The sequence below is a fragment of the Malaclemys terrapin genome, chromosome 15 (genome assembly GCF_027887155.1).
Source record: "Malaclemys terrapin pileata isolate rMalTer1 chromosome 15, rMalTer1.hap1, whole genome shotgun sequence".
Classification (NCBI taxonomy): domain Eukaryota; kingdom Metazoa; phylum Chordata; order Testudines; family Emydidae; genus Malaclemys; species Malaclemys terrapin.
The window spans coordinates 1670131-1693822 of NC_071519.1; the positions used below are offsets into that span (position 1 = coordinate 1670131).

General features: G+C 64.9%; 1 protein-coding gene across 3 annotated transcripts in view; it reads right to left on the bottom strand.

The window, feature by feature from the left end:
• Positions 1-367: 367 nt before the first annotated feature.
• Positions 368-23692, bottom strand: part of CAMTA2 (calmodulin binding transcription activator 2) — a 28825-nt gene continuing 5500 nt past the window's right edge. For 2 of the 3 annotated variants that reach the window (XM_054005314.1, XM_054005312.1), the window contains exons 8-23: positions 23392-23532; positions 21894-22762; positions 21639-21765; positions 20516-20650; positions 15795-15913; positions 14452-14630; positions 14287-14365; positions 13721-13985; positions 13324-13631; positions 12852-13042; positions 12427-12658; positions 11940-12011; positions 11728-11748; positions 3138-3331; positions 2093-2167; positions 368-1818 (exon numbers count right to left, since the gene is read on the bottom strand). In XM_054005314.1, the coding sequence (XP_053861289.1) occupies positions 1755-1818; positions 2093-2167; positions 3138-3331; positions 11728-11748; positions 11940-12011; positions 12427-12658; positions 12852-13042; positions 13324-13631; positions 13721-13985; positions 14287-14365; positions 14452-14630; positions 15795-15913; positions 20516-20650; positions 21639-21765; positions 21894-22762; positions 23392-23532 (3071 nt within the window). In that variant the 3' untranslated portion in view covers positions 368-1754. The remainder of the gene's footprint in view (positions 1819-2092; positions 2168-3137; positions 3332-11727; positions 11749-11939; positions 12012-12426; positions 12659-12851; positions 13043-13323; positions 13632-13720; positions 13986-14286; positions 14366-14451; positions 14631-15794; positions 15914-20515; positions 20651-21638; positions 21766-21893; positions 22763-23391; positions 23533-23692) is intronic. The other variant, XM_054005313.1, reaches the window with a different exon arrangement.

Here is a 23692-nt window from a genome sequence, read left to right on the forward strand (position 1 = left end):
GTGGCGGTGAGTCCCGCGGGGTATCGAGCCCCCCCCAGGCTCTGTGTCCTTCCCGCGGCGGCAAGTCCCCCGGGGTAACGAGGCACCCGGCCGCCCCCCAGGCTCCGTGTCCGTCCCGTGGCGGTGAGTCCCACGGGGTATCGAGCCCCCCCCAGGCTCCGTGTCCGTCCCGCGGCCGTGAGTCCCACGGGGTATCGAGCCCCCCCCAGGCTCTGTGTCCTTCCCGCGGCGGCAAGTCCCCCGGGGTAACGAGGCACCCCCCTGCGCTCCGTGTCCCTCCCACGGCGGCGAGGCCCCCCGGGTAAGGAGGCGCCCGGCCGCCCCTCAGGCTCCGTGTCCCTCCCACGGCCCCCCACATCACACTGACTTCGGGTTTTTTTTCCTTTTTAATGTAAATTTGTACAAACAAACCCATGCAAAAGGTAGAAACGTGGGGGACAGACATTTCGGGGAGAGTGGGGGGGGTAGGGTGAACACCACGGGGGGGGGGGTTAATTTTTACCAGCATGCAGCTCTTCCCCCCTGTGCCGTGGAGAGCCCGAGCGGCTTTAAGATTTGTTTTTATTTTGTTTAGGGTTCCCCCCCCCACCAATATATTACAACTCTGTACACAAGGTGTGTGCGTCTGTGTGCATGAGGGGGCGGGCGGGACACGCAGGCTTTATACATCAAGCAGGGAGCATGGGGGGGCAACCTGGGAGGCTCCACCCCCCCGCTCCCCCGATAGCACATCTGTAATATATACACAGCTGCCCCAGCGAGGGGGAAATGACCGACTGAAGGGATCCCGGGGGCCGACACAGACCAGGGGGAGGGTCTGGCGAGGGCAGGGATAGGGGTCTCAGGGGCGTTAGGAGGGCTGGGCTCAGGGTCCCTTTAAGAAGAGGCCCAGCAAGGCTGGGGGGAGCAGGGTCCCAGAGGCTGGGCGCTGCAAAGCCCCACAGGATGTAGTTCTCAGCCCCACCCCCAACCCTGTGGGGTGGGGTGTGTGTGTGTGAAGACCCTGCAGCTGAGGACAGGTCAAGCACATAAGGCTGAATGAGTACTTAAAGGGCCCTGGTTGAAGAGGGGTGGGAATGAGCCAGCAAGAGAACCCAGGAGTCCTGGCTCCCAACCCCCACTCCCCTCCCAGAGCCGGGGAGAGAACCCAGAGTCCTGGCTCCCAGCCCCCCTGCTCTGACGCACCAGCCCCCACTCCCCTCCCAGAGCCGGGGAGAGAACCCAGGAGTCCTGGCTCCCAGCCCCTCGGCTATAACCCACCAGCCCCCACTCCCCTCCCAGAGCTGGGGAGAGAACCCAGGAGTCCTGGCTCCCAGCCTGGGCGGGGGGTAACTTGGCACAAAGATCCGCTGAAATGAAGGGGGCAGCAGAGGGATATGGGGGTACAACAGATGGTACCTCAGTTCTGAAGAGACATTCCCCCCCACCCCGCATGGCTGCATCATCCCCTTCAGGCCAACTCAGGGGAGCCCCCTTGGCGTGAGGAGCAAGCCAGGACCCCCTCCAATCTGCTTCCCTCCAGCCACTCTCTATTGCACAATTGTTAAGACGGGGGGGCCCCGCACCCCCCCCAGGGGGGCCACGCACCGTCGCCGCCGGGGCTTAAGACTCCATCATCACAGTTTCAGAAGGGGAGCGAAGGTGGGGGCGGCCGGCCAGCCGGCCCCGGATGCCCGGGTTCCCGGTGTGGCTGCCCCAAGCTTTGGCGGGCCGTGGAGGGGGGACACGCGGGGGGTGCGCAGAGGGGGGCAGCGCTAAGTGGCCAGACCTCGCTTCTGTAAACTTTCCACCTCTTTGCTTTGCTTTAGTTCCTTCATCCTGTGGGGGGCACAGAGAAATGGGCGGTAAGGTGGAGGGGTTCCCAATGACCCCCCCAAACTTCAATCCCACCCCATGGGGTGTCCCCCACACCCCGATTACAGCCCTGGGAGCACGGACGCCCATGCACCTTCCTCCTTTCATGCCACCTCACCCACCAGCCCCTCTAATGAGCCAGATTCCCACACCCAGCTCATCCTGCCCCATCCCTCTGGGGGGGGCGCTCCCACCTCCATCCTCGGCTGCCCCCGTGCCTCCCCCCTGGCCGCCATACCTGTGCCGGCAGCGACGCAGGAACCGCATGATCTTACGGGCGGCCTGGTCCTGCTTCTTCGTGAGGAAAGTGCCCCTGGGGAGAGACAAAAGAAGAAGCGAAGGTGGAGCAGGGCAGATGGTCATAGAGAGACCCCTTGCTGATGCGGCCACCTCTGGGGGGGGGGGGGGGGGGGCGGCCGGTTACCCAGGGACCCCTCGCCCGGCGCTGAGATGCGCCCACCTATGGGGCGGGGCGGCCGGTTCCCCAGGGACCCCTCGCCCGGCACTGAGACGCGCCCACCTCTGGGGCGGGGCGGCCGGTTCCCCAGGGACCCCTCGCCCGGTGCTGAGATGCAGCCACCTCTGGGGCGAGGTGGCCCGAGCCAATGCCAACTCGATCTGTGGGATCTTTTCATAGCCAGAGAGGTGACAGGAGCCAGTGGGGATAGGGAGCAGCCCCCCACCACTAACCCACCAGCCCCCACCCCCCTCCCAGAGCCGGGGAGAGAACCCAGGAGTCCTGGCTCCCAGCCCCCCCGCTCTAACCCACCAGCCCCCACTCCCCTCCCAGAGCCAGTGAGAGAACCCAGGAGTCCTGGCTCCCAGCCCCCCTGCTCTGACCCCCCAACCCCCACTCCCCTCCCAGAGCCGGGGAGAGAACCCAGGAGTCCTGGCTCCCAGCCCCCCCGCTCTAACCCACCAGCCCCCCTCCCCGAGCCAGGAGAGAACCCAGGAGTCCTGGCTCCCAGCCCCCCCTGCTCTAACCCACCAGCCCCCACTCCCCTCCCAGAGCCGGGGAGAGAACCCAGGAGTCCTGGCTCCCAGCCCCCCTGCTCTAACCACCAGCCTCCACTCCCCTCCCAGAGCCAGGGAGAGAACCCAGGAGTCCTGGCTCCCAGGAGTCCTGGCTCCCAGCCCCCCTGCTGTAACCACCAGCCTCCACTCCCCTCCCAGAGCCAGGGAGAGAACCCAGGAGTCCTGGCTCCCAGCCCCCCCTGCTCTAACCCACCAGCCCCCACTCCCCTCCCAGAGCCAGGAGAGAACCCAAGCGTCCAGGCCCCTACTTCATCTTCTGCTGCATGGTGGCGGAGGCCCGGTGGCCCTGTTTCAGCTTCTCGTACTCCTTGTAGCTGCGGTAGTACTGCTGGATCAGCACAGCGGCCCGGCGGCTCTGCTGGAACTTCTTCTGCTCGTAGTAGCTGCGGAACTTGCTCTGGATCAGAATGGCCGCCTGCGTCATCTTCTTATACAGCGCGTACTGCAGGGGAGCAGCGGGGTCAGCAGGGAACCAGAGCCCTCCCCTCCCAGAGCCGGGGGGAACCCAGGAGTCCTGGCTCCCAGCCCCCCTGCTCTAACCACCAGCCCCCACTCCCCTCCCAGAGCCGGGGAGAGAACCCAGGAGTCCTGGCTCCCAGCCCCCCGTGCTCTAACCACCAGCCCCCACTCCCCTCCCAGAGCCGGGGAGAGAAAAGACGGTTACTCACCGTTGTAACTGTTGTTCTTCGAGATGTGTTGCTCATATCCATTCCATTAGGTGTGTGCGCGCCGCGTGCACGATCGTCGGAAGATTTTCTACCCTAGCAACACCGGCGGGTCGGCTGTGGAGCCCCCTAGAGTGGCGCCTTCATGGCACTGAATATATACCCCAGCCGACCCGGCGCCCCCTCAGTTCCTTCTTGCCGGCTACTCCGACAGTGGGGAAGGGGGGCGGGTTTGGAATGGATATGAGCAACACATCTCGAAGAACAACAGTTACAACGGTGAGTAACCGTCTTTTCTTCTTCGAGTGCTTGCTCATATCCATTCCATTAGGTGACTCCCAAGCCCAACTTAGGTGGTGGGGTCGGAGTGAGATATTGCTGTGTGCAAAACCGCTGATCCGAAAGCAGCATCGTCTCTGGACTGCTGCACTAGTGCATAGTGAGCTGTAAACGTGTGGACTGATGACCAAACCGCCGCTCTACAAATGTCCTGGATCGGAACATGTGCCAGGAAAGCAGTCGAGGAGGCTTGGGCCCTCGTGGAGTGAGCGGTGAGGTGCGGTGCTGAGACACCTGCCAGGTCATAGCAAGTCCGGATGCAAGACGTAATCCAGGAGGATAGGCGTTGTGAGGAGACCGGTGAGCCTTTCATTCGGTCGGCCACTGCAACGAAGAGTTGCGTCGTCTTTCTAAAGTGCTTTGTGCGGTCAATATAGAAGGCCAGGGCCCTTCGTACGTCCAGGGAATGCAAACGTTGATCCTGGCGAGTGGCATGTGGTTTGGGATAAAAGACCGGGAGAAAGATGTCCTGGTTGATATGAAATGTAGAAACCACCTTAGGGAGAAAGGCAGGATGTGGACGAAGCTGCACTTTATCCTTATGGAAAACTGTATAAGGGGGCTCGGATGTAAGCGCCCTGAGTTCAGAAACGCGCCTTGCTGAGGTAATGGCTACGAGGAAGGCTGTCTTCCAGGATAGATACAAAAGTGAACAGGTGGCTAGTGGTTCAAATGGAGGACCTGTGAGCTTGGAGAGAACCAGATTAAGGTCCCACGTCGGGACGGGTTGACGTTGTTGTGGGTACGTCCGGTCTAAGCCCTTGAGGAATCTAACGACCATCGGGTTAGAGAATACCGAGGACGTGAATTCCCCTGGGTGAAAGGCTGATATAGCAGCCAGGTGAACTCTAATTGAAGATATCGCCAACCCCTGCTGTTTTAGGGAGAGGAGATATTCCAATATGAGAGGAATAGGTGCCTGCAATGGGGGCGTGGCTCGTTGTTCGCACCAACATGAGAACCGTTTCCACTTGGCCAGGTACGTAGTCCGTGTTGAGGGCTTCCTACTGCTCAGCAGAATCTGTTGGACAGAGTGCGAGCATTGCCGCTCTGCCTGGGTGAACCATGGAGCAGCCACGCTGTGAGGTGGAGTGATTGCAGGTCGGGGTGACGCAGCCGACCGTGGTCCTGAGAAATGAGATCCGGACATAATGGAAGCGGGATCGGTATTTGAACCGAGAGTTCCAACAGTGTGGTGTACCAATGTTGTCTCGGCCACGCTGGAGCGATCAGAATTACCTGTGCCTGGTCTCTGCGCAATTTGAGCAGTACCTTGTGGACCAGAGGAAACGGAGGGAAGGCATAAAACAGGTGGTCTTTCCAGGGAAGGAGAAACGCATCTGAGAGGGAGCCCGGAGCTCGACCTTGTAGGGAGCAGAACACGTGGCACTTCCTGTTGTCTCGAGATGCAAACAGGTCTATCTGGGGAAACCCCCACTTCTGGAAGACGGAATGTATGATGTCCGGACGGATAGACCACTCGTGCGTCTGGAAGGACCTGCTGAGTCGGTCCGCTAGAGTGTTCTGGACTCCAGGGAGGAACGATGCCGTGAGATGGATTGAGTGGGCGATGCAGAAGTCCCACAGGCGAATGGCCTCTTGGCATAGAACTGACGAACGTGCTCCTCCTTGCTTGTTGATGTAAAACATGGCCGTGGTGTTGTCGATGAGAACTAACACACAACGGCCACGTAGTTGATTGAGAAATGCCTGGCACGCCAGGCGCACCGCCATCAGCTCCCGAACATTGATGTGCAGGGCTAACTGGGGTGCAGTCCACAGGCCCTGGGTATGGTGTTCGTTGAGATGGGCGCCCCAACCCAGAGATGAAGCGTCTGTGACCAGATGCAGAGAGGGTTGTGGGGCGTGAAATGGCATCCCTTCGCAGACCACATTGTGATCTAGCCACCAGGTGAGGGAGGTCAGGACCGAGTTCGGGACCGTGACCACCATGTTCAGGCTGTCCCGATGTGGACGGTATATTGATGACACCCAGGTCTGGAGTGGGCGAAGCCGAAGTCTGGCATGCCTGGTTACGTACGTGCAGGAAGCCATGTGACCCAGCAGGGTAAGGCACGACCTCACCGTGGTAGTTGGGAAGGCCTGTAGACCTTGAATGAGGCTCGTGATGGTGCCGAAGCGGTTGTCTGGCAGGATGGCTTGTGCACGTCTGGAGTCTAGAACTGCGCCGATGAAATCTATTCTCTGGGTAGGTTCTAGAGTGGATTTGTCCTTGTTGAGTAGGATGCCCAACTCGTTGAATGTGTGCACTATTCTGTGGACGTGAGCTTGAACTTGCTCTTTGGTGCGACCGCGTACCAGCCAGTCATCTAGGTACGGGAACACCTGTATCTCCTGCCGACGAAGGTACGCTGCCACGACAGCCATACATTTCGTGAACACTCTTGGGGCCGAGGATAGGCCGAAAGGAAGGACTGCAAATTGGTAGTGCACCGTGTTTACCACGAATCGCAGGAAGCGTCTGTGAGGAGGGTAAATTGAGATGTGAAAGTATGCATCTTTCATGTCGAGGGCGGCGAACCAGTCTCCAGGATCGAGGGAAGGGATAATGGCCCCCAAAGAGATCATGCGGAACTTCAACTTTACTACGAATTTGTTGAGTCCGCGCAAGTCCAAGATGGGCCGCAGACCTCCTTTGGACTTGGGGATCAGGAAGTAACGGGAATAAAATCCCCTGCCCCTTAACTCTATCGGAACCTCCTCTATGGCCCCCATGGCCAGGAGCGTAGAAACCTCCTGTATAAGAAGTTGCTCGTGAGAAGGGTCCCTGAAGAGGGACGGGGAAGGGGGGTGGGAGGGGGGGATAGAAGAAAACTGGATAGCGTATCCCTTCTCCACCGTGCGGAGGACCCAGCGGTCCGAAGTTATAAGGGACCAAGCACGGTGGAAGTGGGAGAGGCGATCCCGGAAGGAGGGGGCTGGATCCTGGGGGATGACTGGGGCGCCGTCCTCGACCGCACCTTCAAAAGTTCTGCCTGGGGCCTGAAGGTGGTCTAGGTGGCCCTTGGTTTTGGCCGGGTTGAGGGCCGGTCCACCTTCTTCTACCACCTCGCCCTCGCCTCCGGGTCGAGTCCTGTCTCTGACGAGGCGGGGGGGGGTAGAAGCGCTGAGGCTGCGGCCTAAATGGTCTGCGCTGAGGGCCCACAACATGCATCCCCAGGGAGCGCATGATTGTTCTCGAGTCCTTGAGGCTCTGCAGGCGAGAGTCCGTCTTGTCCGAGAACAATCCATGTCCCTCAAAGGGCAGATCCTGTAGGGTTTGCTGCAGCTCCGGAGGCAAACCCGAAACCTGAAGCCAGGAGATCCTGCGCATAGCGATACCCGAAGCCAGGGTCCTCGCAGCTGAGTCTGCTATGTCCAAGGAGGCCTGCAAGGAGGTCCGAGCCACCTTCTTGCCCTCCTCTACCATGGCTCCAAACTCTTCCCTGGACTCCTGGGGAATCAACTCCTTAAACTTCCCCATAGAGTTCCAGGAGTTAAAATTGTAGCGGCTCAGTAGCGCCTGTTGGTTCGCCGCTCTAAGTTGCAGCCCTCCGGCTGAGTAAACCTTACGGCCAAACAAATCGAGCCGCTTAGCCTCTTTTGATTTAGGCGCTGCAGCCTGCTGGCCGTGGCGCTCTCGTGCGTTCACTGATTCCACCACCAGTGAACACGGTTGGGGGTGGGTATACAAGTACCCGTAGTCCTTAGACGGGACAAAGTATTTCCTTTCCACCCCTCTCGCTGTGGGTGGGATAGAGGCAGGAGTTTGCCATATCGTATCCGCATTCGTTTGAATCGTGCGGATCAGGGGTAACGCCACCCTCGATGGGGCATCCGCTCCAAGGATATTCACGATCGGGTCGTGCACCTCCACTATCTCCTCCGCCTGCAGGTCCATATTACGGGCCATCCTGCGCAGAAGATCCTGGTGAGCCCGAAGATCTATTGGAGGTGGGCCTGTGCACGATGTGCCCGCCACTGCCTCATCCGGAGAAGAAGAGGAAGATGCCTCCGGTGGAACAGGATCCAAGGGCTGGTCCTGGTCTCCCTGTTCCTGGGCTGGAGCATCACCTGTGCCTGGGTCCAGGGCGTCAGGTGGTGCGGACCCAGAAGCCTCCATGCCCCCTGGCGGAGGCCGAGAAATGGTGGACTCCGGGGCCCCTCTGATGGAGTGACCGGAGCGAGAGGTCGAAGCAATTGGAGCCCCTTGCGCCTGATGGTACGCCCACGGGGTCCAAAACGACCAGTGAGATGGGCCATGAGAATGGTCCCCTGTGTCCTGCCAATGTCCCAAGTCCTGTTCCTCGGCTTGCCCCTGAGGGGGGTATGCCGATCTCGAGAGGTCCTCCGAGGAGTGGGACACCGATCTCGATGGCCACGGCGGTGCCGAGAGCGTCGAGACGATTCCCATTGGCTGCGGTGCCGCACGGTGCCGGTCCGGAGATGATCTATCTCTACGCGGTGCCGGCGATCGGTGCCGGGACCGCGACCGGTGCCGATGACCTCGTCGGTGCCGGGAGTCGGATCTGGACCTCAACGAGGACCTGGAGTATGCCCGGTGCCGGGAGCGGCCTCTCGACGTCGAGCGTCGACCGTAGCGGTGCCGAGAACTACGTCTCGACGTTGATCGGTGCCGACGATCATAGCGGTGCCGAGACGTAGAGCGGTGCCGCGAAGAAGATCTTGGCCGCGAGTACCACCGGTGCCGAGGCGATATTCGGTGCCGGGACTGCGAGCGGCGTGGGGACCTGCTTCGGGACCTGGATCGGTGCCGAGGTTCCAGCCCTTGCGATGGAGGGCGCATCAAGGCAGGTTTCCCCCTCGACTGGACCGGGCGAGTCAACGGTGCAGTCGGTGCCGGTGGTTGAGGCGGTGCCGGCTCCGTGAGAGCTATTAAGTCTCTCGCCGCCGCGAAGGTCTCTGGAGTCGACGGGAGGCACTGTATCACCGCCGGTCTCGGTGGAGACGCTATCTGCACCGGACTCAACGGCCTCGGCGCCGGAGTCGACGGTGCTGGAGGCACCTGTTTCCGGTGCTCCACCGGCGGACGCGGCTCTACCCCCGGCACTGGGGGAGCCGGCGTCTTCGGCACGGATGTCCCCGTCTTATGGGCTTTTTTATGCCCCGGGGATAATGACCGGCGCCGAGGCACTGCTTGCGGTGCCGACGAGGTCCGGTGCCGGGGAGGCTTGTCTGACGCCACTCGCGTGGTCGTCATAGCCGGTGCCGCCGGGGCACTGCGCACCGAGGTGCTAGGTGCCGGGGCCTGACTTGTAGATGGAGCGTCCGGACTAAGTGCCGCCTCCATCAGGAGTTGCCGGAGCCGAAAGTCCCGCTCCTTCTTGGTCCTTGGTCTGAAGGCCTTACAGATCTTGCACTTATCTGTTTGATGGGACTCTCCCAGGCACTTCAGACAGGAGTCGTGCGGGTCGCTCGTGGGCATAGGCTTAGCGCAGGAGGCGCACTGCTTGAAGCCGGGAGCGTTGGGCATGAGCCCGGCCCCGCGGCCGGGGGAGAAAGGGGGAGACGACCCCCTTAATCCCCTGAACTACTTAGAACAACTAGAACAACTTTTAAACTATTTAACTATTTAACTATAAACACTATAACTATAACTATAACTATAACTGTGATACAACAAACTAAGCTAGGGAGAGTGGAGAACAGCTACGCCGCGCTCCACAGTTCCAACGACCGTCAGGGGCGGTAAGAAGGAACTGAGGGGGCGCCGGGTCGGCTGGGGTATATATTCAGCGCCATGAAGGCGCCACTCTAGGGGGCTCCACAGCCGACCTGCCGGTGTTGCTAGGGTAGAAAATCTTCCGACGATCGTGCACGCGGCGCGCACACACCTAATGGAATGGATATGAGCAAGCACTCGAAGAAGAACCCAGGAGTCCTGGCTCCCAGCCCCCCCTGCTCTAACCCACCAGCCCCCACTCCCCTCCCAGAGCCAGGGAGAAAACCCAGGAGTCCTGGCTCCCAGCCCCCCCTGCTCTAACCCACCAGCCCCACTCCCCTCCCAGAGCCAGGGAGAAAACCCAGGAGTCCTGGCTCCCAGCCCCCCCTGCTCTAACCCACCAGCCCCCACTCCCCTCCCAGAGCCGGGGAGAGAACCCAGGAGTCCTGGCTCCCAGCCCCCCTGCTCTAACCCACCAGCCCCCACTCCCCTCCCAGAGCCAGGGAGAGAACCCAGGAGTCCTGGCTCCCAGCGCCCCCGCTTGCGTGCATATATATATTTGGTTTATTGTAACAGGTTTACAGATGTATATTAACATACGTTCAGCTGTAACGCAAGGCCATATGCTGTTTGTTAAGGTAAGGCAAAGTCAGCATCTATGTCAGGGCCTCTCCCCTAGACAGACAGAGAACTGCATAGGGGGCTGCACATCTGTACCCTCAGATTGAACCGCTACCCCACCAGGAAAGAACCGAAAGAACAGGGAGAACAACAGTGGTGTGTGTGTATGATCGACTAGTCATGAATAGGTCTGTACATGTCAGCAACACGCCAGCCTACGGCGTAAGGGGACCCTGACGTTTCTGTGGGTGGGGAGCGGAGGAGGAAGGATTTCCAGCCCCTGTGGGGCCCCACCTCGCGAGAGGGCTGGATTGTTTTTTCTTAAGCTCCCTATGTTCCAAGGGGCCGCGGCTGTGCTTGGCTTCCCAGAGCTTTTGCTCTTCATTTGGGGGGGTCAGTTTGGATCTTACAGTGAAGTGAGTTAAGTAAACTCGATATTCGTGTCGCTAGCTCTGAGCTCCAGCTCCTCCTCCGCTCTGCGCCTCTCGCTCAGGAACAGAGGGCACTGAACGGCCAGGGGCGAGGCTGGGCCTGTCTCTCCCCACCGGGTGACCAGGGAAGAGGGGGAGTCGATGAACCAAAGCTTTGGAGCCTGTAATAGCCTAGTCCCACATGGACCTTCTGACCAGCAGGAAAACAAAGGTAACTTTGTAACTGGGAAATTTCCCCATTTCATTACGACTTCATTGTATCCGACTCAAAAGTCTTTAAGGCCGTATCGGTCTCAGTGGGCGCTTCCTGGCACACCCCCGCGGGCTCCTTTGTAAACTCTGTGGAGCCTGATTCGGGACAAGAACCTTATTCTCTTCAAATCAAACGGACTGGCGAGCCCAAAACCCGCACTATCCAACTTAATAATATTAACCTTATAAATCAGGCAACACCTCCCAGAGCCGGGGAGAGAACCCAGACGTCCTGGCTCCCAGCCCGCCCAGCCCCCACTCCTCTCCCAGAGCCGGGGAGAGAACCCAGGCGTCCTGGCTCCCAGCCCGCCCAGCCCCCACTCCTCTCCCAGAGCCGGGGAGAGAACCCAGGAGTCCTGGCTCCCAGCGCCCCCGCTCTAACCCACCAGCCCCCACTCCCCTCCCAGAGCCGGGGAGAGAACCCAGGCGTCCTGGCTCCCGGCCCCCCCTGCTCTAACCCACCAGCCCCCACTCCCCTCCCAGAGCCGCGGAGAGAACCCAGGAGTCCTGGCTCCCAGCCCCCCCTGCTCTAACCCACCAGCCCCCACTCCCCTCCCAGAGCCGCGGAGAGAACCCAGGAGTCCTGGCTCCCAGCCCCCCCTGCTCTAACCCACCAGCCCCCACTCCCCCCCCAGAGCCGCGGAGAGAACCCAGGAGTCCTGGCTCCCAGCCCCCCCTGCTCTAACCCACCAGCCCCCACTCCCCCCCCAGAGCTGGGGAGAGAACTAGCAGCTCACACCCCTCCCTGCAATCAGCATCCCCACACATCCACACACCAGCCTGGAGACCTCACCCCACCCCAGCCCCCTATTCCCCACAGGGTCACCCGAGCCCTCCTTCTTGTTACCTTCAAAGCAATCCACGTGAGCTTGCGAGACAGAGAGAGAAGAGGTGTGTTAGCGGGACTGGGGGGCGCTCCCGGGCCGAGACCCGATGGACTCGGCTCACATGGGCACCAGGCTACAGCCCAGCTCAGGCTGGCCCATAGCTCCCAGGGCAGCCCCCCACCTTGGGGCCCCCGGAAGGGCAGCACGGGGGGGGTCCCCAGCTGGGAGTTACCTGCTTATACTTGCGGTAACATCGCTGGATCACAGCCGCTGCCGTCTCCTGTTGCTCCTTCAGCCGGCGGCCCTGGGGGGAGAGGGGAGTGAGGGGGGGGCAGAGACGGAGCTGGGGGGGGCAGGTTCCTGGCACCCGGGGACGGTGGGATGCGGGGGAGAGGGCTATCCTGTTGCTGGGCAGGGTGGTAAGGTGAGTGATGCTTGTTGCCATGGGGAATTCCCCCTTGCCAGGGGACCGTACATGGAGATGCTTGTTGCCATGGGGAATTTCCCGTTGCCAGGAGACAGTACAAGAGACACGGAGATGCCTGTTGCCATGGGGAATTCCCAGTTGCCGGGCCCATACATGGAGATGCCTATTGCCATGGGGAATTCCCAGTTGCCAGGGAACCAGGCAGCAGCCTAGGGAAAAGTGCAGGATTCCCATAGGCAGAGGAGGATGGAGGGAGAGGGCGGACGCCCGTCGCCAGGAGGTCCGGAGGTACCTTGTACTTGCGGAAGGCGGTCTGGATGACGCGGGCGGCCTCATAGAGCTCCCGCTGCTCGTGGTCGGACAGTGTCAGCAGCGCAAACTCGCTCTCCATCTTCCCGTTGGCCGAGGCGTTGAGGAACTCAGCCCAGCTGGCGGCCGTGGAGGGCGGGGGCAGCCGGTCGAAGGGCAGCTCCCCGAGCGGGGCCTGCAGGGGGCTGAGACACACCCGGGACGAGGACATCGGCCTGGGGAGGCAGGGGGGTCATGAGACAGACCCCAGCCACCCCGGCGCCCCCTAGAGGGGACTGGCCCCTGCCCCATTCCCCACCCCCCTGAGCCAGCCAGTCCCCGCCCTGGGGCCGGGTGGGAGCTGGTGCCCCCTAGAGGGGACAGGCCCCTGCCCCATTCCCCACCCCCCTGAGCTGGCCAGGCCGGTACCTGTGCTGGGAGCCGCTGGGCAGCTGGTCCACGTTCTCCAGGTAGCCGGCCAGCCAGGACATGGTCTCGCTCAGGCCCATGTTCCCGCTTCGCTCCCGCAGCGGCACCTCGGCTGCGGAGCTGAAACCCTCCTGCTTGATGTGCTCCGGCGTCGCCTCGATGATCTGCTTCGCCAGCGTGATCATGTCCACCTGCAGAGGGGGGGGAGCCCGGACGCCTGGGTTCTCTCCCCAGCTCTGGGAGGGGAGTGGGGACTGGTGGGTCAGAGCAGGGGGGGCTGGGAACCAGGACTCCTGGGTTCTCTCCCTGGGCTCTACCACTGCTAGCGACTTGGGGCCAGTCAATTTGCCTCTGTTTCTTTCTTTACCATAGCGAGAAGGGGTGGCCCCCCAATCATAGCCCATCCCCCCGCATAGTCCCCAAGCCTTTCACCCCCACCCCCCAACCATCCCGTCCACCAGCCCCCCGGTACCTGGAGCACGTCAGGGGCCGGCAGGTACCCCTCGTTCTCCGCGTTCTCCCCGTAAGCCAGCAGCTCCGGTTCGGGGGGGCCCTCGTAGTCCATGAAGAAGGAGGGGGAGCAGCGCAGGCCGGGCGGGCTGGGGGGGGCCGGCAGGTACCAGCCCTCGGGGGGCGGGCCGAAGTCCATGGCGGCCTCGGGTTCGGGGCTGCAGGCAGGCGAGTCACGCAGGGCTGAGGCGCTGGAGTAGGCCGAGGTGACGGAGCCAGAGCCATCCGACAGCTCCGAGGGTGAGGAGACACTGCTCACCGTGCTGAGCCCTAGGGCGAGGGATGGGGGGGTCAGCGAGCAGGGGGGGAACCAGCCCCCTCCCCCCCGACTCCCCACGCCCTCAGGGGCGGCGCGGTACCTGTGTCGGGGCTGGCGGAGAGCGGGGAGGGGATTCGCAGACCCTCGGCTGGGCAGGGCGGCCCCCAGCCCTTGTCTCCGGCTCCCCCGGGGGTCGGCTCCTGACACTGCAGCTCCTCCAGGCGGGCGGCGAGGGCCACGTGGCCCCGGGAGCGGGCCACGGCCAGGGGCAGCCGGCCCAGCGAGTCTGGGATGGAGAGGGCCCGGCCGTCCCAGCGGTACAGCAGCAGGGCCGCGTCCAGGTGGCCCAGGGCGCAGGCCCACATCTGGGGGGGCGAAGGGGGAGAGAGCAGAGTGCTAGGGAGTGCAGTGGGGCAGGGAGCGGGGCGGGGGGCTCAGCAGGGGGCGCTCTCCCCTGGCAGGCGGGGCTGGCCCCAGGGAGACGCTAGGGGGCGCTGTGGGGCAGGGAGCGGGGCGTGGGGGGCTCAGCAGGGGGCACTCTCCCCCGGCAGGCGGGGCTGGGGCGCTGTGGGGCAGGGGGGTCAGCGGGGTCACCCACCCCACCCTCGAGACTGCATCTCTGGGATCCCTCCCCTCGGGGCCTGTCCCCCCAAATCCTCCCCTTACCAGGGGGGTGCAGGAAAAGTGGTCGACATTCAGGGGGTCGACTTCCTGCTCCAGATCGAGGCTCTCGGCACGGAGGTTCCTGCAGAGAAATCCCAAGCGTTACGGGGTGCAGAACGGGTCGGGGCTCCACCCCCCCGGGCCCCACGTCAGCCTGGGGGAACTCACCGCCACTTGATGAGCGTCTCGATGAGCCGGGCATAGCCCTGGGCAGCTGCCAGGTGCAGCAGGGTCATGCCCCGGAAGCTGATGTCATGGATCAGGGTGTCGGAGTGGAGCCAGGAGGAGCGAGACATCATCTTCTCGCACAGGGCCACGATGCGCTCCTCGAAGGAGTCCGACGCGGCCTGTGGGGAGAGCGCAGCGTCCCTGGAACCGGCCGCCCTGCCCCAGAGGCGGGCGCGTCTCAGGGCCAGGCGAGGGGTCCCCGGGTAACCGGCCGCCCCGCCCCAGAGGCGGGCGCGTCTCAGGGCCGGGCGAGGGGTCCCTGGGTAACCGGCCACCCCGCCCCAGAGGTGGGCGCGTCTCAGCGCCAGGCGAAGGGTCTCTATGGCCATCTGCCACACATCCCCTCCGCGAACCACTTGTGGCCCCCCTGTCTCGATTTTCCCCTCGCTCAGGCTGGAAAGAATGCCTGGCCTGCCCTGGCCCGGCGGGCTGGAAAATGCCTCTGTAATCCCCCCACCCCGGAGCGAGCTGCGCCCGCGACACCCGAGCTGCCACCGCCACCCGGCTAAAATTAACCCCCCTCGGGACGGGGCCCCAAAATAGCAACACAGATAAAGGCTTAAGGGGGCAGTGACGTCAGGCTGGGCAGAGCGGGGGGGGGAGGGGGAGGGCTGATGGGAGATGGTGGAGGCCAAGCAGGACCCTGGGGACATGTGGGGGTGAGTGTAGGGAGGGTACAGGGGGACCTGGCTCCGAGCCCCCCCCCTGCTCTAAGTCACCAGCCCCCACTCCCCTCTTAGAGCCGGGGAGAGAACCCAGGAGTCCTGGCTCCCAGCCCCCCCGCCTACCCGCCAGCCCCGCCCCTCCCAGAGCCAGGGAGAGAACCCAGGAGTTCTGGCTCCCAGCCGCCCCCCTACCCGCCAGCCCCGTCCCACTCCCCTCCCAGAGCCGGGGAGAGAGCCCAAGAGTCCTGGCTACCAGCCCCCCCTGCTCTAACCCACATGCCCCCACTCCCCTCCCAGAGCCGGGGAGAGAACCCAGGAGTCCCAGCTCCCAGCCCCCGCTGCTCTAACCCACCAGCCCCGCCCCCCTCCTCTCCCTGAGCCGGGGAGAGAACCCAGGTGTCCGGGCTCCCAGCCCCTGGAACTCCCGGGCGTTTTGCACAGTAACTGACACAAGCTATTCTAACCCCAGCCTCCCCCAGGACACTTGACAATAACTAATCTGCACCAGTACCCGTGAGAGACCCAACAATAACAAAGCAAAATACCTCCCAGGAGACCCTACGATAACCCAGCCCCAGCGGCTCTCTCCCAGGAGAATCCGGGCCCCGGGGGTCTCACCTGCGTGTGGGGGGTCTCCCCCGCGGCCCCCTGTTGCTGCTGGGAGGAAGCCGTCATCTCTGCCATCCGCTTCTCCATCTGCTCCAGGCGCTCCAGGATCGACATCCTGAACTGGTTATCTGGGGGCAGGGGGCGTGTGAGAGACACGACACCCCCTCCCCCTGCCGGAGCCGGAATCCAGGAGTCCTGGCTCCCAGCCCCCCCCTGCTCTAACCCACCAGCCCCCCACCCCCCCCGAGCCGGGGATAGAACCTAGGAGTCCTGGCTCCCAGCCCCCCTCTGCTCTAACCCACCCGCCCCCACTCCCCTCCCAGAGCCGGGGAGAGAACCCAGGAGTCCTGGCTCCCAGCCCCCCTGCTCTAACCCACCTGCCCCCGCTCCCCTCCCAGAGCCGGGGAGAGAACCCAGGAGTCCTGGCTCCCTGCCCCCGCTCCCCTCCCAGCACCAGGGAGAACCCAGGAGTCCGGGCGGGCGGCTGAGCGGAGCACCCTGCTGTATGTCGGGATTAGCTGGTTAATTTCCGGGGCCAGTAGAACGAGGCCGGGCAGCTAATCAGGGTGGCGGGTGGATTAGCCTGTCATTCCGCCCCCCCCCCCCAGCCCTCCGCTGAGTCCCACCCCCAGGGCGGAGCCCAGTCACCCCCCAGCTGGGAGTGGAGCGGGGGGGGGGCGCGCGCTGTTCTGGGGGGGGCATTCCCAGCATGCGGCTCTGTCCTTAGGCACCTCCATCCATCCTGCCCCCCGCGCCACACCATGTGCCCCCTTCCAGCCCCCCACTGTGCCCCATCCCTCCGCCCTGCACCCCACAATCCAGCCCATCCCTCCCCCCTGCACCCCAGCCCCCACTGTACCCCACAATCCAGCCCCATCCCTCCCCCTGCACCCCACAATCCAGCCCCATCCCTTCCCCTGCACCCCAGTCCCCACTGTACCCCAGTCCAGCCCATCCCTCCCCACTGCACCCCACAATCCAGCCCCATCCCTCCCCCCTGCACCCCAGTCCCCACTGTACCCCAGTCCAGCCCATCCCTCCCCAGTGCACCCCACAATCCAGCCCCATCCCTCCCCCCGCATCCCACTGCACCGTCTAGCCCAATCCTCCCCCGCTGCACCCCACAATCCACCGCATCCTCCCACAATCCAGCCCCATTCCTGCCCTGCTACCCCCAACAATCCAGCCCCATCTCTCCTCTGCTGCCCCCCACAATCCAGCCCCATACACCCCTTCCCAACCCACCCGGGTACTCCCCAGACAACCCCCCCCCCAGTGGGGGCATTGGGGTTCACTGGTGCCCTGTGCCACACGGACCCCCAGCCCCCCACCCCCGTACCTTCCTTCTCCATAGGTCTGGGCAGAGGGGCTGGGAGCGCCAGCTCCTTGCAGGAAGGGGAATTTCCTGGCAGGGATCGGGGCGGGGGGAGGGAAGGGGCTCCCCCGCCACCCACGTGCGTGCAGGAATGGGGGGGGCAAGCAGGGAGCGGGGTGGAATTACCAGCCAGGACTCCTGAGTCCCAACGGCACGGGAGAGAGCCAACCGCTCCCCCAAAACTTCCCCAAGAGACGGTGACATCTTGGGGAGGGGCGGGCAGGGGATTCCCCCCCCCCCGAGCCCCTGGGCGTCTGCCCGTCTCCCGCCCGCAGCCCAGCCGGCCGTGCTCTGCCCCCTCCCAACTCTCAATGGGACCGAAATAGCTATGGGGAGGGGGGGCTGCCCCCCCAACAGCCACCCTCCCTGAGCTCACCAGGACGGCTGTTAACCCCGTCCTGCCCGGCCGGGGGCGGGGCGCAGGGAGAGGTGGAGATGTCATGGGGTGCGTGGTGTACGTGGTTAGGGTGGATGATTGTGTGGGGGTAGGGTGTGTGACTGTCTATGGGGGTGTCTGGGGATAGGGTGTACGACTGTGTGCGTGTAGAATGTGATATTGTGCGGTGTGCGACTGCGAGCATGGGAGTCCGGGGAATGACATGGAATTGAGTGCGTGTGGCTGGGGTAGGGTGTGACGATGTGCGTGGCTGTCCAGGAGTAGGGTCTGCGATTGTGCGGTGTGTGACTGTGCACGCAGGTGTCGTGGGGGGGAAGGGGAAGAAGGACGTGGTACTGGGCATCTGCGATCTCAGGAACCCCTCACCCGGCATGGAGATGCAGCCACCTCTGGGGCGGGGCGGGCGGTTACCCAGAGACCCCTCGCCCGGCGCTGAGACACAGCCACCTCTGGGGCAGGGCGGCTGGGTCCCCGGAGACCCCTCGCCCGGCACTGAGACGCAGCCACCTCTGGGGCAGGGCGGCCGGTTCCCCGGAGACCCCTCGCCCGGCGCTGAGACGCAGCCACCTCTGGGGCGGGGCGGCCGGTTCCCCGGAGACCCCTCGCCCGGCGCTGAGACACAGCCACCTCTGGGGCAGGGCGGCCGGGTCCCCGGAAACCCCTCGCCCGGCACTGAGACGCAGCCACCTCTGGGGCAGGGCGGCCGGTTCCCCGGAGACCCCTCGCCCGGCGCTGAGATGCAGCCACCTCTGGGTCGGGGCGGCCGGTTACCCAGGGACCCCTCGCCTGGGGTGAAACTGCAACTCATTCTGGGGTGGAGCACAGCTGCTATTTCAGAAGCTGGTCTCTATTCCCAGGGCGGGGTTCCAGGGAGCTCAGCCCGGACGCTGGGGTTCACACCTCAGGAGGACGGGGCCGTGTGCCGGGATGCTGCATGCGGGAGATTCTCCAGAGACGCCCCCCTGCCCCAGCCCCACCCCGTCACGGGCAGCATCGGAACAAAGCCAGGTGTCTCCTTACAGCCAGCTGGGGTATTCTAGAGCTGCTGACTCAGGGCCCTGGAAACCAGGCCCCCGGTCCCACCCCCACTGGAAATCCCGCCCCACAGGCAGGGGCCAGGGCAGGCGCCTGGCCACCACACCGGGGATCCTTCCACTGACCAGGGAGTGGGGCAGAGTCAGGGGTCTGGGAGCCAGGACTCCTGGGTTCTCTCCCCGGCTCTGGGAAGGGAGTGGGGGCTGGTGGGTTAGAGCAGGGGGGGCTGGGAGCCAGGACTCCTGGGTTCTCTCCCCGGCTCTGGGAGGGGAGTGGGGGCTGGTGGTTAGAGCAGGGGGGGCTGGGAGCCAGGACTCCTGGGTTCTCTCCCCGGCTCTGGGAGGGGAGTGGGGGCTGGTGGGTCAGAGCAGGGGGGCTAGGAGCCAGGACTCCTGGGTTCTCTCCCCGGCTCTGGGAGGGGAGTGGGGGCTGGTGGGTTAGAGCAGGGGGGCTGGGAGCCAGGACTCCTGGGTTCTCTCCCCGGCTCTGGGAGGGGAGTGGGGGCTGGTGGTTAGAGCAGGGGGGGCTGGGAGCCAGGACTCCTGGGTTCTCTCCCCGGCTCTGGGAGGGGAGTGGGGGCTGGTGGGTTAGAGCAGGGGGGCTGGGAGCCAGGACTCCTGGGTTCTCTCCCTGGCTCTGGGAGGGGAGTGGGGCCTGGTGGGTCAGAGCAGCAGGGCTGGGAGCAAGGACTCCTGGTTCTTGCCCCCAGACAGCATGGGGAGGCAGGGGGCCTGTACCAGACCTCCTCCCGTCTGCCCCATGGTGATGTAAATTTGCTCCTGGGGGTTGTGTGTCAGTCCCCTGGCTTCCCTGTCACCCACATACACACCCCATGGCCCAGCATCCACCTGCCCCCTCCCTCAGGCTCCCTCCCTCCCCAGTGCAATCCCAAAGCCACCCACCCCGCACCGCCCAGCAGGGGCAGAAGAGGGACCGCCAGGGGCGCGGTGGGGCAGGGGGTGCTCCCCTCATACTTGGTGTCAACCCCATCGCCCCAGGACTTCCCTCCAGAGCTGAAAATAAATCCAGGCGTCCCGAGGAACTCCCAGCCGCAGTTTCACGCACACAGAGCCCTCACCTTCACTTCCTCTCCTAAACTCTGGTGCACCGCTGCTGTCAGAAACTGGCCCCGCCCTGCCCCAGAGGTGGGCACATCTCAGCCCCAGGCGAGGGGTCCCTGGGTAACCGGCCGCCCCGCCCCAGAGGTGGCTGCATCTCAGCGCCAGGCGAGGGGTCCCTGTGTAACCAGCCACTCTGCCCCAGAGGTAGATGCATCTCAGTGCCGGGCGAGGGGTCCCCTTGTAACCAGGCGCCCCTCCCCAGAGGTGGTGCATCTCAGTGTTGGGAAGGGATCTCTCCCCGTTTTGGAGGTGGGGCAGGAATTCTGTCTGGGCCTGTTACATCCGACCCAGCTGCTCTGTACACACATTCCTGGAGTGTCATGTGTATGATTGGCCCCCTTCCCCTCCCTCCCCCCACAAAACACCCCACACCCCATCCTCCCCCACCCATACACCAGTTGGCGGAGATCCACTACGCAGGGCAGCAGTACTGCCCCCTGCTGGCCCTACCTGGATGAGCTCTCACCTTCTGGCTGGCACTTGGGGCGAGGGGGGACCCCATGATTCTCCACTCAGCTCCTGCTCTAACCCACCAGCCCCCACTCCCCTCCCAGGGCCGGGGAGAGAACCCAGGAGTCCTAGCTCCCAGCCCTGCCCCATCCCTGCAACCCTCTGGAAACTGGTGGGGGAGGAGACAGGCTGCTGCCCTGGGCCCCAAGGCCCCCACCCCACAATCTTTCCTCCCCCCTTACTGCTCCCCCCACCCCGTGAAAACCCTCAGCACTGGCTCCCAGCCCCACGGTCTCCCCCTCCCCACATGAACCCACAGCAGGCCCCCCCCGCAATCCGGCGTCCCACTCACCGTCCAGGGAAAGCCAGTCCAGCTGGGTGCTGGGCAGTGCCAGGAACTCACGGCCCCGGTACTCGAACAGCACCGAGGCGGAGACCAGCCGGGCGTCGCGGGACACGTGCAGGGCCACCAGCCCGGCCTCGTGGGCTACGGGAGGAGGGGGGCAGTGAGAGGGGGCAGCACGAGGTAGTGCCCACCCTGGGGCCAGGTGGGAGCCGGCGCCCCCCAGAGGGGACAGGCCCCTGCCCCATTCCCCGCCCCCCTGAGCCAGCCAGTCCCCGCCCTGGGGCCGGATGGAAACCGGTGCCCCCTAGAGGGGACAGGCCCCTGCCCCATTCCCCGCCCCCCTGAGCCAGCCAGTGCCTGCCCTGGGGCCGGGTGGGAGCCGGCACCCCTAGAGGGGACAGGCCCCTGCCCCATTCCCTGCCCCCGAGCCAGCCAGTGCCTGCCCTGGGGCCGGGTGGGAGCCGGCGCCCCCCAGAGGGGACAGGCCCCTGCCCCATTCCCCGCCCCCCTGAGCCAGCCAGTCCCCGCCCTGGGGCCGGATGGAAACCGGTGCCCCCTAGAGGGGACAGGCCCTATGCCCCATTTCCTGCCCCCCCCCCCCCCCCCCCCCCGTGACGAACTGGGACTGTTCTTAATGTGGTCTGGGAATGCTGACAGGGAAGTGTGGCTAGGACGGTCTGCACTGGGGGATGGGAGACTGACCGAGGGAGAATACCTGAGCATGTAACATGAAAACCCAGGAAGGGGTTAGAGGCCAGGTGACACCTTGGCCCAGGAAACTGAACAAAGGCTGGGGAGAGAGTTTCAGAGCTGGGTGGTGGAAGGGCTGGGAGGCAGACGGGGCTCTGACCCCCAAGGGGGCTGTGGGGCCCTGGGACCCCAAGATGGACCTATCCGAGGGGGTCCTGTTGTCTGTGCCTGCAAGACCTGTCTTGGACTGTGTTCCTGCCGTCTAAATAAACCTTCTGCTTTACTGGCTGGCCGAGAGTCATGGTGAATCGCAGGAAGCCGGGGGGGGCAGGGCCTTGTGTCCCCCCCACACTCTGTGACACCGAGCCAACCAGTCCCCAGAGGCAGCACTCCCAGAGGGGACAGGCCCCTGCCCTACTCCCTGCCCCCCGTCCCGTACCGGGGCAGTAGCAGCGCAGGACCCCCGACTGGATCAGCGTGGCTGGCACGGCCAGCCGATCGAACAGGCAGGTGTAAGAATCCGTCTCCTCCGTCCACGGCCCCGTGATCAGCACCTTGACGCCACCCTGCGGTGAAGCAAGGGGTTAACGGGGGGGGGGAGGGGGCGCGGGGCCGGATGCCCCACTGGCTGGTGCGGAGGGAGGGGCAGAACTCCCGATCCCAGCCCCCCACCCCCTGCCCACGCCCCGCTCACCTCAGGGTAGGACCAGTCCGGCGAGAAGTCGGTGATGGTGACCAGCGTCTCCGGTGCTGCCGTGCCCCCCGGGGGGGCAGCCTCACTGGGGGCGTCGGTTAGGGCCGGGCGCGGGGGGCTGCTCCCCTCCCCGGCCCCGGCCCCCTCTGTCATGAGCTCGGAGATGAGGCTGTCCAGGGAGAGGCCGAAGGGCAGGTCCGGCCCCCCTGTGGCCCCCGTCTGGATGATGGAGTACAGCTCGTCTGGCAGCTGCTCGCCGGCCCCGCCGCCGGGCCGGGGCCCGCCCGTCTCCATGGGCGTCTCCCCGGAGGGGGGCCGGACGCACCCCCGCCCCGGTGCCCCCCCGTCATCCTGGATGAAGAAGCGGTTGCCGGCCGGGGGCGGCTCCGGGACCCGGCGCCCATAGGTCTGGCCCCGGGCAGGGCTGTTGAGGAAGCAGTCGGGGTCGAAGGCACCCGAGCCGGCCTCCCCGGTCTCCATGTTGGCCTCCAGGTTCTGGGACAGGACCAGGCCGGGGCCTGGCAGCAGGGCCAGGCCCGGCGGGTCGCCCGCCACCAGGTGCTGGCTGGGCGTGAGGGCCAGCGGCTTCTCCAGGCCGGTCATCACCAGGACGGCGCTGCTGGGCAGCCCTACAGACAGGGCCACGGCGGACGAGGGCCGGGGGGCGTCTGGGGAGGAGGAGGGGGGCTCGGCGGTGGGCGCCAGGGGCTCCTTCCGGTCGGGCTTGGCCGGCTCCGGCTCTGGCTTGGGCTCAGCCAGGCGTGGCGGGTCAGGGGGGGCCAGGGCCAGGCAGGGCCGCGCCTCCACCTTCGGGGAGATGATGCGGTGCTTGGTGCTGCTGCATTTGTGCGGGACATGCCCCGGGCTGCCTGTGGGACGGACAGACATGCACGTGAGGGACGGACAGACAGAGGGACAGAGACAGCGGGGCCACGGGGGGGACGTATGGACAGGGGGATGGGCCGCGGGGGGGACGGACGGATGGACAGACGGATAGAGGCTGCGAGTCTCCAGCTCGTACCCCCCCCGGAGGGACACCAGCCTCTGCTCCCCACCCCCGCCGACCGGATCTCAGGGGAGCTGCCCTGGACGGGGAAGGGGAGGGCAGATCTGGGCATATGGGGGGGACAGAGATGGAGCAGTTCCTGCGTTCATGGCAGCAGTGCCCCCCATCTGCCACTAGGGAGCGCTGGCAGCCCCGAGGAGCCAAAGGGAGAGATGGGATCTCAGCAAGGGACAGCGCGGGGAGGGGAGTGGGAGCCAGGACTCCTGGGTTCTCTCCCCGGCTCTGGGAGGGGAGTGGGGGCTGGGAGCCAGGACTCCTGGGTTCTCTCCCCGGCTCTGGGAGGGGAGCGGGGGCAGGTGGGTTAGAGCAGGGGGGGCTGGGAGCCAGGACTCCTGGGTTCTCTCCCCGGCTCTGGGAGAGGAGTGGGGGCTGGTGGTTAGAGGAGGGGGGGCTGGGAGCCCGGACACCTGGGTTCTCTGGGGGGGCACTGACCGAGGGTGCTGCTGCAGAGGCAGGCGTGGGTGCGGGGCGGGGGCTTGGCCTGGTGGCTCTCGAGGATCTGCTGCACCAGCTGCTCGATGGAGAACTCCGTGGTCCCGTTCCCGTTGCTGCAGGTCCACTTTATCCCATGAACTGGGGGGGAGCACACAGAGACTTGGGGGGGGAAACGAGCCAGCAGGGCCCCCCCAGCGCACTAGGGGCTGGCCCGCACCCTGCCTGCCCCACAGCCGCCTCGCCGGTCCCCCGGCCTGCCCCACCGGCCCCCCGCTGGGGCCCTTCCCCCACCCCCATG